Genomic DNA, 18,521 nt, shown 5'->3' with positions numbered 1-18,521 from the left:
ATTATTTAATTAATCTTTGGGGAAGTTCATTTAAATTGACTAATTCCCCAAGGTAACAGGTCATCTCGCCCCTTTGCAAACTCGCCCCCGTGAAAAGTGAAGACTGCTCGCCCCAAGCCGTGGATAGCCTGCCCCAAAGCGTGGATATCTCGCCCCAAAGCACGGATATCTCGCCCCATGTTTATTTTACCTTATTTCTCATATTAGAACATTTAGAATCAATGTTGTTTGTCAAAGGAGAATATTTAGAACCAGTTTGTTGTTGTCGGTCAAATGAAAATGATGCATGGATAATTAATGGCTCACCCCCCTCCATTGTTCTGGAAGTTCCATTCCGGAAAGGTGTTCGATTCCTCCATTGTTACTGAAATTTGTTGTTGTTGTTGTTGTTGTTGTTGTTGTAGGCTACTATTCTGCTATGTCTGCCTAAAAGTACAGTAGGTCTACTTCAAATTCCATTACTGAAATAGTTGTTGTTGTTGTTGTTGTTGTACTATTGTTGTAGGCCTACTATTCTATGTCTGCCTAAGAGTACAGTACTTGTTAGAGTTAAAGATTTAGCTGACCTGGAGTCTAGACTTACAGCGCCACCAACAGGTGGATTTTTTAAAATGACTCAAATCATGAAGATTTTAGGCTGAGGCATATATATATATATATATATATATATGTATTCTTTCCCAAGATGTAATTTAGTGATCATAATTGATCATATTGATTTAATTATTCCTACATTTATTTAGTTACAGTAGGTGATGGCATGCTTACCGGTAGCCGAACATCGGATTATGGTGGGCGAAGTTTAGTCAGACTCAGATACTCAGATTGCATTGAAAAAACTGATAGATCGCTTTCACCACATAACAAAATAATTCAAATTGGGCTTTTTAGATATAGCAAATGGTGTTTGCAATGCTCCCTTTTTCCACAAGATGGCAGCACGAGACAATATATTGTACAATGTGTTTGTGTCGGCAAAACCATGTTGTGAAGAAGCTGCCATTGGATTTTCTTTTTCTTTTTCGTGTCATATGAAAGCAGGGAATCATCATAGCTTCAAATTGACATATTGGTTGTTCAGTTTGACCCACCAGTTATTTCTGCTCCCGACCGGATCAGAAACCTGAAAATGGTATCAATCCCCTGGATGTGGAGGGCAGGGATTCTGGAGGAGACCTGGAAGACATGCATTCAAACCTCCCTCACATCCTTCTGACAGATGGATGTGGAGGGCAGGGATTCTGGAGAAGACATGGAGGACATGCCTTCAAACCTCCCTCACATCCTTCTGACAGATGGATGCAAGTTCTACATGCAAACATTCCAGTTTGACCAGTGTGTCCAAATTTGATGACCTCATCACATTTGTAATGACCTCATCACATTTGTGATGACGTCTATGGCCGTGTTTAGTCTAAGGAGTGGTTTTTTGTGCAAAAATCATGAAAGAATCATGAAAACCCCTTAGTTTGACACGTCACATACCGGTACTGCTTACAGTAAGGCATAATGATTTTATTTTTACATTTTTGCCTTATATTGTTAAGGATTGAAAAGGTAGTCCTGGCTGCCGCTGGAAGGAAAGAAATCACACTTGTGTGAAGTGAGGGGCGCCCATGTGGCTGCCGCATGACGTCACAGGGGAATGCTGATTGCTGACGTTGGAGGGGCTCAAAACAGCCAGCCTAAAAGTACTCTGTACCTACTGTAGTAGTCACTATGTTTTTATCCTATGGTGATTCCGAAACACTTTTGGGAGAGTGTTCTCTTCCAGGATGACAGTGTTGCCTTCAACATGGCATGAGTGTTCCCTGAATGGTTTGATGAAAATACATAGTGTGACTCATATTATGCTATATGGTCTTCACAGTCACCAGATCTCAACCAAACAAATTTAACACCATCATCAAAACAACAAATGAGAGAGAATGCAGTTTCTGCATGTGTGACACATGCATCTGTCTGTGTGTGTGTGTGTGCGCGTGCGTGTGTGTGTGTGTGTGTGTGTGTGTGTGTGTGTGTGTGTGTGTGTGTGTGTGTGTGTGTGTGTGTGTGTGTGTGTGTGTGTGTGTGTGTGTGTGTGTGTGATTGGCTAACGTTTAGGAGGAGCCAAGCTGCTGTTTGGCTCCTGTGATGGCCTCAACTATATAAAGCGGAAGTGGAAGCAGTATTCTTCCTGGTGTGTGTTTGGTCTGTCTGTATAGCAAGAAGTTACACACCGTCTGGCTGTAGCAAGAAGGTAACTAAATGTTAAACTTAAACCTTTAGCTTTGTTTTAAATGATTCAGTTTGGGGAACTTGATCTGTGAATGAATGCCACTGAGATGTGAGTTATGTTTTATAACAAGAGTTAAGGTAACTGTTCCAATATGGCTCATGGTGTCTTTTTGACTGGCATTCAAACTCTTGACAGTGGACAGGGTCCATTTGGTTCCATTTGTACACAGAGAGCTGTAAGGGTCCATTTGGTTAAACATGGTAACACTTCATCTTCAATATAAAATTGGTATTGTCACAAACGCACAATACAATGTTGGGCTTAAACTTCATTCAAAGCTGAAGGGAAAACATATTTCAAAAGTTGGGGGGAAAAAGGTATATATTAAAAATGGGGGAGGGATGTTAAGTTGTAAAATATGGGTTGTGGGGGCTGACAAGGCTATACAGCCACATGTGTTTCTAATGTGACGTAGGCCTACATAACACTAATGACACTTATCTTTTCTCTTCATGTAATTCCAGAATATGAAGAGTCACTGCACCAGTGGTGTAGGCAGCACCAAGCCCTGGACCCTGAGACGAGCCATGTCCGTGGGCCCCACAGCCCCACCAATTTAGGCTTCCGAGGACCCCCACCCTGGAGCCCATGTGAAGTGTCCCAGACCGATGCCCCCCTGCACAAGACATTGAGGTAGGAATACGCTATAGCTGCTGCTGGGAAGAGCTGCTTGCTGCGCAGTGAGTACAAAACTTGTTTATTGTCCTTTGCTGTCGCTGGTGTGGTTCTGCAGGGTACTGATGGTGTTGCTCTTTGCGTTTGCGTTCCGGCTTCCTGCGGTTGCGTCGCGTCGGGCTGCCTGCTGTTGCACTCGTTTGCGTTGCGTCTTTTGCGTCGACTGCCACAATTTCGGCCGGTTCTGTCATTTCACCTAACTTGTGGACACTGCCTGTCATCTGCAGAAGAACGTGATGGTTCACGGTAAGTATCTGTTTTTGTATTCTTTGCTGCTGGTAGGGTAGGGCTGGTAGGGTAGGGCTCCTACTCCTAGGGTAGGTTTTTGCGTTGCGTCGCAAACTAAGCACTTTGGCACAGGCATGGAGCTCCTAGTTTACTGGGATGGGGTTCGATTCCCTGCTGTGCCCTGCTGATTACATTTAATCCTTTTGCACAATAGAGCGTTGCAGTCCCTCCCCCTTTCAGAACGACGAGTGGCCCAGGAAATTATTCTCCATTTCATTTTCTCCATAGGCATTTCAAAACTTATTTATTTAAAGACCTTTTAAGCGTCGTACGAAGCCAACTCTTGTCGTGACAAATCATGACAACACACACTATTTTGGACCAAATAATTACAAAGAAGAACAAAACGTGTTGTAACCTGCCGTTTTATCTACTTTCTAATTCTTTGTTTGGCCCGAAAAATTGTGTTTGTCATGATTGGTCCGAATGTTCACTCGAAAATTCCTGCCGAAGTTCGAGTCCTAAAATAAGGGCTAGGGTACAGCCTTAACACACACACGCGCGCGCATTCACGCACTACGCACACAAACAACCGTGTCTTGGACCACCATCATGGCCTAGTTCTACATGTACTACAATACTCGAGGCTTGAGGACAGAAGCGCTCCTCCCAAGAGTGAGTAATATGGCTTTTAATGGACTGTGCTCAGATAGTACCTCAATGGTCAGACAGAGTAGCATCTTTGCAGGGCTCTCTTAAATAAGAAATAATAAAATAAATTTGACCTAGTGGTGTCCCACGAGCAGCCTAATCGCACAGTAGCCTAGTATTTAAAGTGTGGTACAATGAATACCCCACCCAGCACGCACACGCACGCTCACACAGGGGTCATATTCCAAGGGGTCCTCGGAAAATGAATCACTCTCTCTCTCTCTCTCTCTCTCTCTCTCTCTCTCTCTGGCTTCCAGATTCCCAGGCAGGTTCTTTACCCATTGAGCTGTGAGCCACTGTGCTTGCTGTGTAAAGCCAAATAGATATTGATAGAAGAGCCAGCCAGAGGCTTGTTTCCATTGTGGTTCATAAACATTCGAACGTCTACAAACAATAGACAAATCTCCTGTTATTTTATTTATTTTGTATTCTTTTGTGATCAATGTTCTTACTCAAAGGCAAAGGAAGACTGTCTTGTGGCAGGTAGCAAGTATTGATTGATTGATTGAAATATTTATTTAACAGTTTGTAGAATTACAGTAGCCTACATTTCAAGTAGCTCAGTGAGTTAGCACATTGGTTACATGATCTGGAGGTTGTGAAGAACATTTCACCTACTCACCAATACAAAGGCGGTTTGTGTAATTATAGTGGCAGTATTGAGTTCACCAGTTCCCTCCTCCTGCCTGCATCTGGTCTCTCTCAAGCAGAAACGATGAACCGGAAGCAGCGGGACAAAAGTCTATCTCCATAATAATTTCGAGTTGTAGTCTTATTAGGTTGTGTTTACATTTGTGATGTGGCAGCTCTTCAATACGTCATCAGTCTCGTGTTGATCCCGCCTCTAGCGGGCGCATACGGCCGCATATCGCTCAGATCAGAACCGGATCGGAGTACATCGGTCTCTGCCGAGAGGGACCAGATGGGAGCAGGAGGAACTCACTGCTGGCGCCATCTGGCGGAGTCAGGTTAAGGCTGGTCTGCATTTCATGCAAGCCAGGAAGAGGACGGTCCTATAGCCTTAATGCAACGGCAACAAAGGGCATTAGGGCTATGGATCAGAGCTATACCATATGTGAGCCGGTGGAAATCTAGATGTGTTTTGGTTTATGTGATTTTCATGATTTGCTGTGTTTTATAATTTTGCATGTTGTAGAGTGAGATTATTGTCAAGTGATTTTACTTTTGTTTTGCTTATTTGTGTTTGAGTGTTGCATGATTTTGTAAACCTTATTTATTCCACTGACTGACACAACCTAGACTGAGCTAATGACCTGCACCTGGGTTGGGTGTGGCCCACCAATCAGTAGCCCATAGCAGAGACAGTGTGTTTGGAGGACAGTTGTTTCAGAAGCGGAGAAGAGAGAGAAGGTTCTGTGGAGAACAAGGGGCAGCTACCACGGCTGGGGGCCAGGATGCAGCCGGGGGCCAGTGGTAGCCATGTTGTCGACGCTAAAAGGGCTGTAAGCGCCACGACCACGACCCCCAGAGCGTGTGCCCTTTCCGTGGGGGCCTGCCCAGAGATGAGACGAGACGGAGAGAGGACAGCAGCGGTTGCAATACTACATGCCGATGACAGACGGGCCCAGGTTTCATACCTGGGTGGCCTGTAAGTATCCTGAGAAGTAGTATTGCGGGGATTTTAGGGGATTTTAGGCTTAGGGTGATTTTTAATGAAGCCATTTTAAGAGTGCCCCCTGTATTAGCTCAATAAAATTCCTTATCCTTTTTTTGTAACCCCTCAACATCCTGTTTCTGTTTCAGTCCTTCCCTGTGTTTTAGCTATTTTATGCTCTTTTACCTGGTTTTAATCTCGAACCTGTGTTGACCTGGAATGACAAGTGTCAGAGTTCCCTTTAGGCTACTCTGTTTAATCAAAGGGTGGCGTAGTTGGTTACAAACACTGTAACACATGAGTATCACAGTACAATGCACCGCACTTTAATTAGTGCACTAGTGGAATTGTGAATGTGATTAGCCACAGACACACATACACACATGCGCACGCATGCACGCGCGGACTGACGCGCGCACACGCGCATGCGCACACACACACACACACACACACACACACACACACACACACACACACACACACACACGTGTAGGCCTACGTTCCATACATGTTGCTGTTGGTGCGCGCCTGAAACGCGCTCCATCGCTAGCCTGTCATCAGTATAGTAGCCTATACATCAGCATCTTCTGCAGTCTGCACAGACAACACAGGGAGAGATAAGGGTGTGTGTGTGTGTGTGTGTGTGTGTGAGAGAGAGAGAGAGAGAGGGGGGGGGGGGGGGGAGAGGGGGGAGAGAGAGAGAGAGAGAGAGAGAGAGGGTAGCATGGGTAGGCGTGTATACATGTTGATAATGGAGTCGAGGCAGGGGAGAATGTCGGATCTGTCAGAACAGAGGACTGTACAGATTTAACGGGATCCTGTTCGCGGTGATTATTTTTATTTTGTATCCCCCGTGTCCAAATGCGGCGTCGACGCCTCCAGTAGCTGGAGCAGCAGAGGGGATGAGGAGAACCCCCCCGCGGAGGATTCGAATGGTCGTTCCAAACGGCTCCCCGTCGGATGGAAATGAAGGACGTGGTGTGTGTGAAGGTACAGCACTGACTGGACTGATCATGGATGACGATGAAAAACAGCTTTAACCCACCGCCTGTGAAATATAGAAGGAATAAGGGGGGGGGGGGGATGGGGATATACATTTTGATGGGTTCATTTTATTATTTGTAATAGCCCCATGGAATTGGAACCTTAATTAGAGACAGCCCCAATGAATCATGGTCCCTAGCTGATACATTAATCAGTGACAGATAGGATGTTTTTTTATTGTGTCAATGTAGCATTTACAATATTGTTATTTTGTTTCTTTAGCATTTCACCATCATCACCATCATAGTAGCCTAGATATAATATTGATTTGTTGCAGGTTAGATGGTGTGTTATAGTGTGAAAGAGAAGATCAGGCCCTTTCAATAGCCATAACACAGCAACATTTTTGTGAAATGTGTGTGAATATACAAAGACTTGAGGGGGGTAGGCCTACAACTGAGTGAGGGTCTAGCTGCTGGAGAGTTCAAGAAATCCCTTTAAGCGCGAGTCGAGAAAAAAGGAAAAACAAAAACATGTTGCCTTCACAAGAAGCCTCCAAGATCTACCATGATAACTACATGCGTAACTCGCGGGCCATCGGCGTGCTGTGGGCCATCTTCACCATCTGCTTCGCCATAGTCAACGTTGTGGTGTTCATCCAGCCCTACTGGATCGGCGACAGCGTGGACACGCCGCAGGTGGGCTACTTCGGACTCTTCCACTACTGCGTGGGCGCCGTCGGCTCGCCCGGGGGCGTGCACCGGGAGCTGACGTGCTCCGGCAGCTTCGCCGATTTCGCCTCCATCCCCTCCGGGGCCTTCAAGGTGGCGTCGGTGTTCATCCTGTTGTCCATGGTGCTCACCCTGAGCTGCATCGCCTGCATGGCCCTCTTCTTCTTCTGCAACACCTCCACCGTCTACAAGACCTGCGCCTGGATGCAGTTGCTGTGCGGTAGGTGGCCCGGTGGGGGAGGAACGTGTGCGTGTGTGTGCGCGCGTGTGTGTGTGTGCGCGCGTGAGTGTGCGTGCGCGCATGTGTGTGTGTGTGTGTGTGTGTGTGTGTGTGTGTGTGTGTGTGTGTGTTTTGTTTGGGGGGGGGGGGGGCTGGCTGGGAGAGTTCGTGTTTAACCTCAAATGTAGTTTATTTTGTGCAAACTTTCTCCACCTCTGATTCTGAATGGGTTGTTTTGGCAGATTCAGCTGATTTCTCAATCCATTCCTCCATCTATGTGACATGTGTCATATCCATAGGTCATATCATAGGCAAACATGTTAAAAAACAAGGTTCATGCAATGATGCCTCTGGTGAGAAATAGTGACTGGTGGTTCTCAAACATTTTCATGTCCAAATTGATACATAGCCTATAGCCTATTAGTCTGCAGTCACACCCCCATTTGAAAAGATTTTTCCATGATCTGAACTTCATTACTACAACTCTCATTGGGCTAACTGGTGAAATCTTTTTTCTTCTGATTCTTTTTTTGAGGGGCACTAGCCCCTCCTATGTCCAGCTTTTAGGTTCTGTGTAAACACAAACATTGTTTACACAGACAAAAGTGTGTAAACACAAACATTGAAGACAAAAGTGAGGACGCAAACTGTGATTGGCCAGAATGAGATGATATATGTATGATGATAAGAGTGCTTTTTTAGTAAGCTAAAGTACTTATTTAGCTGTGGACCTCCTGCAACTCCCTCGAGGACCCCTGGGGCTACCAGACCCCTCTTTCGATTTGTGGTGTAACATGTCTTGCCATGGTTAATTACGACAGCAGCAAATGCTGTGACAGAACAGGACTCAGATTGCTGCTCTAAGGCCCTGGCAACAATGCTCTTTAATTTGTCTTCTTGAAGCAATATCGTCCGTCCATTAATTAATTAATTAATCCAATTAATCCACCTAAATTGATATTCAACAGTCTATTGTCTGTACACAAAAGTCTATTTTCTGTTGTATTTCCATTTCATTATTCAACCAAACTCACAATATAGTGTAGACAGTGAAGCAATAGCTACTAATAGGTTTTGTTGGGCTGTCACGACACAGCATTCTAGGGACAGGCGGTTCGCTTTTCTAAAGAGAGTGGCGCGGGTCGCTTGTGTTTATGCTGATCAAATGCAAATTTTATTCATTCACTCATTTCAGCCCATCATATAGGCCACGGTGTAGTGGGGGTTGTCAATGCAATCTGGCTATTTTGAGGGTGGAATCCGGGTTGATTGGATTACTGTATCCAGGCAGGTGAGCTTTGTATGATAGATGTTTGAATAGAATAACGTTTGCAGCGATGACACGGATCAGCTTCTTTTCATATTGTCACATTCGTCACCGTCACGTGCGGAAACCTTGTATGTCACAAGCTCTTCAGGAAATGGAAAAAATAATAATAACCTGTGTTTCAATGGATCCAAATAATGTGATTACCATTAGTCACAATAATACTTTTCATTGGTTCAATATGTAAAACTTTTACTTAACGGATATACCCAATCTTCAAACTCACAACATGACGCACTGCGATCGGTTGTTCCAGCTACCTTTTGTGCAGTGTGACACTGTGGTATGACATTAATGAACAGAATGCATTATAAAGAAAACAAAACAAAAAAAAAAGTTGAAAGATGGAGATAACAAGGTTTTGCCCGACAGCAACAATATACAGTTAGAGAATAGGTGATGCTGGAGAAAAGCCAGCATCAATTAAGCACAAGAGAACTATAGAGGGTAGATATATACAGTAGTGTAGTGTCATGTATTTCACATGTGTTGTTGAAGGTTATTATTAACATGTTAATAACTACATTATTGTGATTAAAATGCCTTAAAAAGGTCCCTGACTCTTTCAAAGAACTGAGTGTGCGGATGTGGTTTCCTTCTGACAAGAGTGCAAACACTCAAAGATGCTGCTGTGACTGTGAATGAGGCGCTAACTTTGCTAACACACACATTAACCATGGTGTTGTTAACCATTTGAGCCCCAGCATCCCTATTCTGGCGGGAACAACATCAATAATAGCAGATATGCTCACAGCGCGTCTTGTTGTGGCACGTTGTGAGCTTGTAGATCAGCGATTTTTGGCGAAGCGATTTGGTGTACAGTGCAACCACTGCAACTCAGCCTCAGATCTATTTTGTTAAGTATAGAGGGTCTAAGTGGTTAAGAGTGTTTGGTTCTTAAATGTTTAATACAAATGAATAAATAGGGCCTTTTACGTGTTGAAACTCTCTCAATCATTATGTATCCATAATTTATAGGCTCCCCATTTGCGAGCCGTGGTTTTATTTCTCGCTGATGTAATCACAGACTTAAACCTCAGTTCTCCGTTTGCTAGCTTGGGGAACTCTATTCCCAGGGGAGCTGTCTATCACAGGGATATTGAGAGATCCATTTGAGAAAAGCTAAGCTAAGATATTATTGCTGTCGGGAGGAAACCTCATAACTCAATTATTTTGTTTTTAGATTTATTTTGCATAAATCAGTGCAATTGAACTCCCTTTACGTCTGTGTGTTGTTTCAAAAATATTGAACCAATGGAAAGTAGTAAAAAGTGCTTTGGACAAAACCTCTTAACTCCATTGGACCCTCAAAAAGTCTGCTAAAGCAACTAACTCCACCACCTCTCCCCCTCTTATGGAAGTAATTAACAATATAAAGTTATAACACCAACTTTGATGAGACTGTATTGCTTTGTTTTAAAAATATAAGATTTTCTTTATTTCCTGAAAAATGTATATTTTTAATTTCCTGAAAAATGAACATTTTGGAGTTTTGGAGTCCTCCCGACAGCAGAGATATAATACGTGGACAAAAATAGGCATACATTTGTCAAAAATAACAGATCTGCAAGCTCACAATCTGTCACAATGCAACACATTGTGCTTGTAGATCAGCTATATTTTGCTAATTGATGTACATTTAAGTGGTTAATTTCCCCATGCCAATGTAGAAACCCCAAACCATTATGTAAGTGGTTCTCAAACTGGGGTACGGGGACCCCCAGGGTTCCTTGAGAGGGTTCCAGGGGTTCCCGAGCTATAATTATTCATAGTTAGGTACCAAATGAACCCTTACTCTGAGAGCGTACACACATGAACTGAAACTGGAGGTCCTTGAAATGAAAACGCTTGAGCAACCATCGCGTTTTAAAACAGTTTATACTGAAGCTCCATTCACCTCACACATACGGTGTACAACAACAGTTTAAGTCCACGGTGAACAGATGTATCCTATAGGAGGGACTATGCTGACCCGTCCCGTGTGGCCCAGAAGTCGCCTCTGTACATACTGGAAGATTACAGAATGTGCGTGAATTTGTTCACAAAGATTCTAGCGGCTGTATCCTATCTCTGTTCTTTAGGAGCCGATCGATGTGTGATAAATAGGCCAGGCAGAACAAGCGTGGGTGTAAGATCTCTAATGAAACAAGTCAGCATACTGAATGAGAGAGAGAGAGAGAGACAGAGAGAGAGTGATCAGCACTTTTTTCTCCTTCCATATTGTTGTTTTTTGTGTTTTGTGTTGTGCAGAGTGGGTTGGAGGGCGTTCAGTGCTCTGCAATCAGCAGAAAAACACAAAACAGAGACTGGCAGTAGACATTATGTTGTGCTGTTTCTCCGTGCAATTCTTCATGACTTAACAGGAATTGAATCTCTCACACAGAAAGCCATTAATCAAGTAAGACAAATAAAGTAATCCACAACGCAGCCATTTTCATCGCATCGCCAATGTTAGCAATTAGTGAAGAAACCGACATGATCTTCAGAGACGTAGTGAAGAAAAGTGGAAAACTTTTCATAAGGTATTGTAAAAATGTATACCATGTGGACTCAAACCGGTGTTGTTTGGCTGGCACAAATGATAACCCCCTCAGATTACATTATAAAAGAATGAGGATTCAATTGGCTATTGCATACGTTTATTATGTTGGAGACCTCTGAGTCTAGAAAGCGACTCCGTTTCTCTTAGGAGAGGCATACACATATGGTATGGAGACGCTGTACGGAAGGAAGCAAAGGACAGGGAATCTTTTTTTTTTAAGAACTTCGAAGGGACGAGACCCATTAGCCGTCCAAAGAACACTGATGTCATGTCCAGCACCTTGATGTCATGACATGGGACTTGAACCGGCCAACTGACTGTAGCAGAGGCAACGGGCCAAGCGCTCCACACCATTACGCCACGGCACCTTTGGGCATTCAGCAGATGTCTCCGGGTGCTTTTGAGTTTTTATTTTTATTCTAGCCTTGAAAAGTTCAAATTACTGCAGCATTGAGCTGTAGGAGGAACTCCGCGCGCAGGGTCCGGCCCATTCCTCTCTGTTATGTCATATGACGAGCATTTAACTTTTAATATCACAATTATTGTAGCTAATCTTTAACTGAATCTGGAAGTATTCCTTTATTAAATGATTCTTCATAGTCTGGAATTGTAACTGATCAATTTTCTTTTGTGACTTTCGCCTTTATTTTATATGGAGGGACAGTCAGTGGTGTAAACTTTATTTATATAGCACATTTCATACATAAAATGCAACTCTGTCACATTCTGTCTCTCCCTCAGTCTCCACACTGGCCTCCCATATCCCATTCCAGCACACCCAGTTCCATTTACACACCTGTCAACTACCTAATCAGCCCAGCAGTGAACACTTCTCCAATCAACCTGCTCACTATAAAACTGGACTCAGTACAAACACTCATTGTCAGTTCATAACCTGTGTCACAGATGTCCTGCCTGTTCATGTGTTGACTTTGATGTCATTCTGATTCATGCCTGATTCCTACCTGCATTCCCCCGTGTAAGATATCTCGTAATTCTTTATTAAATACTTTATTATTATACTCTAGTTTGTTGTGACTTTGCTCCTGGGTTCAACTCTGTCTGCATCCTTGACAACAAGTACTTCACATATTAAACTTTATTTATATAGCACATGTCATACATAAAATGCAACTCAAAGTACTTCACATGAAAATAAAATAAAAAATAACAAGCAGCGGAATGCCAGAAACAAAAAGTAGGTCAATCTACAATTAGCAAATAAAAATAGCAATACAAAACTAAAACATTAAAAATGGTAAGGAAATTTGTATTGGATAATACATTTTAAATTGATATTATTAGATATTCAACTTTATTGACATTTATAATTAAATTGGTGTCTTTACACTGTATAATCCATTGTTGTTTGTTTCTGTTGCTTAACTCTGTTGCTTTAACTACATATAAGTGTCTATATGTTTGTCTCTAAATGTTTTGATGAATTGAACAATGCCCTTTGTTCAATTCATGCCATACTATAGCACGCCGTTTTTCTACATTTTTGAGGATTTGAAGAAAATTAAAAATTTCAAAAAACATGGGTTATAGCCCATCGTTTTTTGAATTTTTGAAAAAAATGTTATCCTCATTTTTCATCATTTTTGAACATGGGCTATAGCCCCTACCGTACGGCATACTATAGCACGCCGTTTTTCATCAATTTTGAGGATTTGAAGAACATTCAAAATTTCAAAAAACATGGGTTATAGCCCATCGTTTTTTGAATTTTTGAAAAAATGTTATCCTCATTTTTCATCATTTTTGAACATGGGCTATAGCCCCTACCGTACGGCATACTATAGCACGCCGTTTTTCATCATTTTTGAGGATTTGAAGAAAATTCAAAATTTCAAAAAACATGGGTTATAGCCCATCGTTTTTTGAATTTTTGAAAAAAATGTTATCCTCATTTTTCATCATTTTTGAACATGGGCTATAGCCCCTACCGTACGGCATACTATAGCACGCCGTTTTTCATCATTTTTGAGGATTTGAAGAAAATTCAAAATTTCAAAAAACATGGGTTATAGCCCATCGTTTTTTGAATTTTTGAAAAAAACGTTATCCTCATTTTTCATCATTTTTGAACATGGGCCATAGCTCCTACCGTACGGCATACTATAGCACGCCGTTTTTCATCATTTTTGAGGATTTGAAGAAAATTCAAAATTTCAAAAAACATGGGTTATAGCCCATCGTTTTTTGATTTTTTGAAAAAAATGTTATCCTCATTTTTCATCATTTTTGAACATGGGCTATAGTCCCTACCGTACGGCATACTATAGCACGCCGTTTTTCATCATTTTTGAGGATTTGAAGAAAATTCAAAATTTCAAAAAACATGGGTTATAGCCCATCGTTTTTTGAATTTTTGAAAAAAATGTTATCCTCATTTTTCATCATTTTTGAACATGGGCTATAGCCCCTACCGTACGGCATACTATAGCACGCCGTTTTTCATCATTTTTGAGGATTTGAAGAAAATTCAAAATTTCAAAAAACATGGGTTATAGCCCATCGTTTTTTTAATTTTTGAAAAAAATGTTATCCTCATTTTTCATCATTTTTGAACATGGGCTATAGCCCCTACCGTACGGCATACTATAGCACGCCGTTTTTCATCATTTTTGAGGATTTGAAGAAAATTCAAAATTTCAAAAAACATGGGTTATAGCCCATCGTTTTTTGAATTTTTGAAAAAAATGTTATCCTCATTTTTCATCATTTTTGAACATGGGCTATAGCCCCTACCGTACGGCATACTATAGCACGCCGTTTTTCATCATTTTTGAGGATTTGAAGAAAATTCAAAAATTCAAAAAACATGGGTTATAGCCCATCGTTTTTTGAATTTTTGAAAAAAATGTTATCCTCATTTTTCATCATTTTTGAACATGGGCTATAGCCCCTACCGTACGGCATACTATAGCACGCCGTTTTTCATCATTTTTGAGGATTTGAAGAAAATTCAAAATTTCAAAAACATGGGTTATAGCCCATCGTTTTTTGAATTTTTGAAAAAAATGTTATCCTCATTTTTCATCATTTTTGAACATGGGCTATAGCCCCTACCGTACGGCATACTATAGCACGCCGTTTTTCATCATTTTTGAGGATTTGAAGAAAATTCAAAATTTAAAAAAACATGGGTTATAGCCCATCGTTTTTTGAATTTTTGAAAAAAAAATGATCCTCATTTTTCATCATTTTTGAACATGGGCTATAGCTCCTACCGTACGGCATACTATAGCACGCCATTTTTCATCATTTTTGAGGATTTGAAGAAAAAATTCAAAATTTCAAAAAACATGGGTTATAGCCCATCGTTTTTTGATTTTTTGAAAAAAATGTTATCCTCATTTTTCATCATTTTTGAACATGGGCTATAGCCCCTACCGTACGGCATACTATAGCACGCCGTTTTTCATCATTTTTGAGGATTTGAAGAAAATTCAAAATTTCAAAAACATGGGTTATAGCCCATCGTTTTTTGAATTTTTGAAAAAAATGTTATCCTCATTTTTCATCATTTTTGAACATGGGCTATAGCCCCTACCGTAAGGCATACTATAGCACGCCGTTTTTCATCATTTTTGAGGATTTGAAGAAAATTCAAAATTTCAAAAAACATGGGTTAAAGCCCATCGTTTTTTGAATTTTTGAAAAAAATGTTATCCTCATTTTTCATCATTTTTGAACATGGGCTATAGCCCCTACCGTACGGCATACTATAGCACGCCGTTTTTCATCATTTTTGAGGATTTGAAGAAAATTCAAAATTTCAAAAAACATGGGTTATAGCCCATTGTTTTTGAATTTTTGAAAAAAATGTTATCCTCATTTTTCATCATTTTTGAACATGGGCTATAGCCCCTACCGTACGGCATACTATAGCGCGCCGTTTTTCATCATTTTTGAGGATTTGAAGAAAATTCAAAATTTCAAAAAACATGGGTTATAGCCCATCGTTTTTTGAATTTTTGAAAAAAATGTTATCCTCATTTTTCATCATTTTTGAACATGGGCTATAGCCCCTACCGTACGGCATACTATAGCACGCCGTTTTTCATCATTTTTGAGGATTTGAAGAAAATTCAAAATTTCAAAAAACATGGGTTATAGCCCATTGTTTTTGAATTTTTGAAAAAAATGTTATCCTCATTTTTCATCATTTTTGAACATGGGCTATAGCCCCTACCGTACGGCATACTATAGCACGCCGTTTTTCATCATTTTTGAGGATTTGAAGAAAATTCAAAATTTCAAAAAAACATGGGTTATAGCCCATCGTTTTTTGAATTTTTGAAAAAAATGTTATCCTCATTTTTCATCATTTTTGAACATGGGCTATAGCCCCTACCGTACGGCATACTATAGCACGCCGTTTTTCATCATTTTTGAGGATTTGAAGAAAAAATTCAAAATTTCAAAAAACATGGGTTATAGCCCATCGTTTTTTGATTTTTTGAAAAAAATGTTATCCTCATTTTTCATCATTTTTGAACATGGGCTATAGCCCCTACCGTACGGCATACTATAGCACGCCGTTTTTCATCATTTTTGAGGATTTGAAGAAAATTCAAAATTTCAAAAACATGGGTTATAGCCCATCGTTTTTTGAATTTTTGAAAAAAATGTTATCCTCATTTTTCATCATTTTTGAACATGGGCTATAGCCCCTACCGTAAGGCATACTATAGCACGCCGTTTTTCATCATTTTTGAGGATTTGAAGAAAATTCAAAATTTCAAAAAACATGGGTTAAAGCCCATCGTTTTTTGAATTTTTGAAAAAAATGTTATCCTCATTTTTCATCATTTTTGAACATGGGCTATAGCCCCTACCGTACGGCATACTATAGCACGCCGTTTTTCATCATTTTTGAGGATTTGAAGAAAATTCAAAATTTCAAAAAACATGGGTTATAGCCCATTGTTTTTGAATTTTTGAAAAAAATGTTATCCTCATTTTTCATCATTTTTGAACATGGGCTATAGCCCCTACCGTACGGCATACTATAGCGCGCCGTTTTTCATCATTTTTGAGGATTTGAAGAAAATTCAAAATTTCAAAAAACATGGGTTATAGCCCATCGTTTTTTGAATTTTTGAAAAAAATGTTATCCTCATTTTTCATCATTTTTGAACATGGGCTATAGCCCCTACCGTACGGCATACTATAGCACGCCGTTTTTCATCATTTTTGAGGATTTGAAGAAAATTCAAAATTTCAAAAAACATGGGTTATAGCCCATTGTTTTTGAATTTTTGAAAAAAATGTTATCCTCATTTTTCATCATTTTTGAACATGGGCTATAGCCCCTACCGTACGGCATACTATAGCACGCCGTTTTTCATCATTTTTGAGGATTTGAAGAAAATTCAAAATTTCAAAAAAACATGGGTTATAGCCCATCGTTTTTTGAATTTTTGAAAAAAATGTTATCCTCATTTTTCATCATTTTTGAACATGGGCTATAGCCCCTACCGTACGGCATACTATAGCACGCCGTTTTTCATCATTTTTGAGGATTTGAAGAAAATTCAAAATTTCAAAAAACATGGGTTATAGCCCATTGTTTTTTGAATTTTTGAAAAAAATGTTATCCTCATTTTTCATCATTTTTGAACATGGGCTATAGCCCCTACCGTACGGCATACTATAGCACGCCGTTTTTCATCATTTTTGAGGATTTGAAGAAAATTCAAAATTTCAAAAAACATGGGTTATAGCCCATTGTTTTTTGAATTTTTGAAAAAAATGTTATCCTCATTTTTCATCATTTTTGAACATGGGCTATAGCCCCTACCGTACGGCATACTATAGCACGCCGTTTTTCATCATTTTTGAGGATTTGAAGAAAATTCAAAATTTCAAAAAACATGGGTTATAGCCCATCGTTTTTTGAATTTTTGAAAAAAATGTTATCCTCATTTTTCGTCATTTTTGAACATGGGCTATAGCTCCTACCATACGGCATACTATAGCACGCTGTTTTTCATCATTTTTGAGGATTTGAAGAAAATTCAAAATTTCAAAAAACATGGGTTATAGCCCATCGTTTTTTGATTTTTTGAAAAAAATGTTATCCTCATTTTTCATCATTTTTGAACATGAGCTATAGCCCCTACCGTACGGCATACTATAACACGCCGTTTTTCATCATTTTTGAGGATTTGAAGAAAATTCAAAATTTCAAAAAACATGGGTTATAGCCCATCGTTTTTTGAATTAAAAAAAAAAATGTTATCCTCATTTTTCATCATTTTTGAACATGGGCTATAGCCCCTACCGTACGGCATACTATAGCACGCCGTTTTTCATCATTTTTGAGGATTTGAAGAAAATTCAAAATTTCAAAAAACATGGGTTATAGCCCATCGTTTTTTGAATTTTTGAAAAAAATGTTATCCTCATTTTTCATCATTTTTGAACATGGGCTATAGCTCCTACCGTACGGCATACTATAGCACGCCGTTTTTCATCATTTTTGAGGATTTGAAGAAAATTCAAAATTTCAAAAAACATGGGTTATAGCCCATCGTTTTTTGAATTTTTGAAAAAAATGTTATCCTCATTTTTCATCATTTTTGAACATGGGCTATAGCCCCTACCGTACGGCATACTATAGCACGCCGTTTTTCATCATTTTTGAGGATTTGAAGAAAATTCAAAATTTCAAAAAACATGGGTTATAGCCCATCGTTTTTTGAATTTTTGAAAAAAATGTTATCCTCATTTTTCATCATTTTTGAACATGGGCTATAGCCCCTACCGTACGGCATACTATAGCACGCCGTTTTTCATCATTTTTGAGGATTTGAAGAAAATTCAAAATTTCAAAAAACATGGGTTATAGCCCATCGTTTTTTGAATTTTTGAAAAAAATGTTATCCTCATTTTTCGTCATTTTTGAACATGGGCTATAGCTCCTACCATACGGCATACTATAGCACGCTGTTTTTCATCATTTTTGAGGATTTGAAGAAAATTCAAAATTTAAAAAAACATGGGTTATAGCCCATCGTTTTTTGATTTTTTGAAAAAAATGTTATCCTCATTTTTCATCATTTTTGAACATGGGCTATAGCCCCTACCGTACGGCATACTATAACACGCCGTTTTTCATCATTTTTGAGGATTTGAAGAAAATTCAAAATTTCAAAAAACATGGGTTATAGCCCATCGTTTTTTGAATTTTTGAAAA

General features: G+C 39.8%; 1 protein-coding gene across 1 annotated transcript in view; it reads left to right on the top strand.

The window, feature by feature from the left end:
* Nucleotides 1-7,024: 7,024 nt before the first annotated feature.
* Nucleotides 7,025-18,521, top strand: part of LOC308316343 (LHFPL tetraspan subfamily member 4 protein-like) — a gene marked incomplete at both ends in the record, with an annotated part of 77,875 nt that continues 66,378 nt past the window's right edge. The window contains one exon of the mRNA XM_080764905.1: nucleotides 7,025-7,442. Within this exon, the coding sequence (XP_080621031.1) occupies nucleotides 7,025-7,442 (418 nt within the window). The remainder of the gene's footprint in view (nucleotides 7,443-18,521) is intronic.

The sequence above is a fragment of the Protomyctophum bolini genome (assembly GCF_963924005.1).
Source record: "Protomyctophum bolini genome assembly, chromosome: 5".
Taxonomy (NCBI): Eukaryota; Metazoa; Chordata; class Actinopteri; order Myctophiformes; family Myctophidae; genus Protomyctophum; species Protomyctophum bolini.
This window is presented reverse-complemented; position numbering and strand designations above follow the sequence as displayed.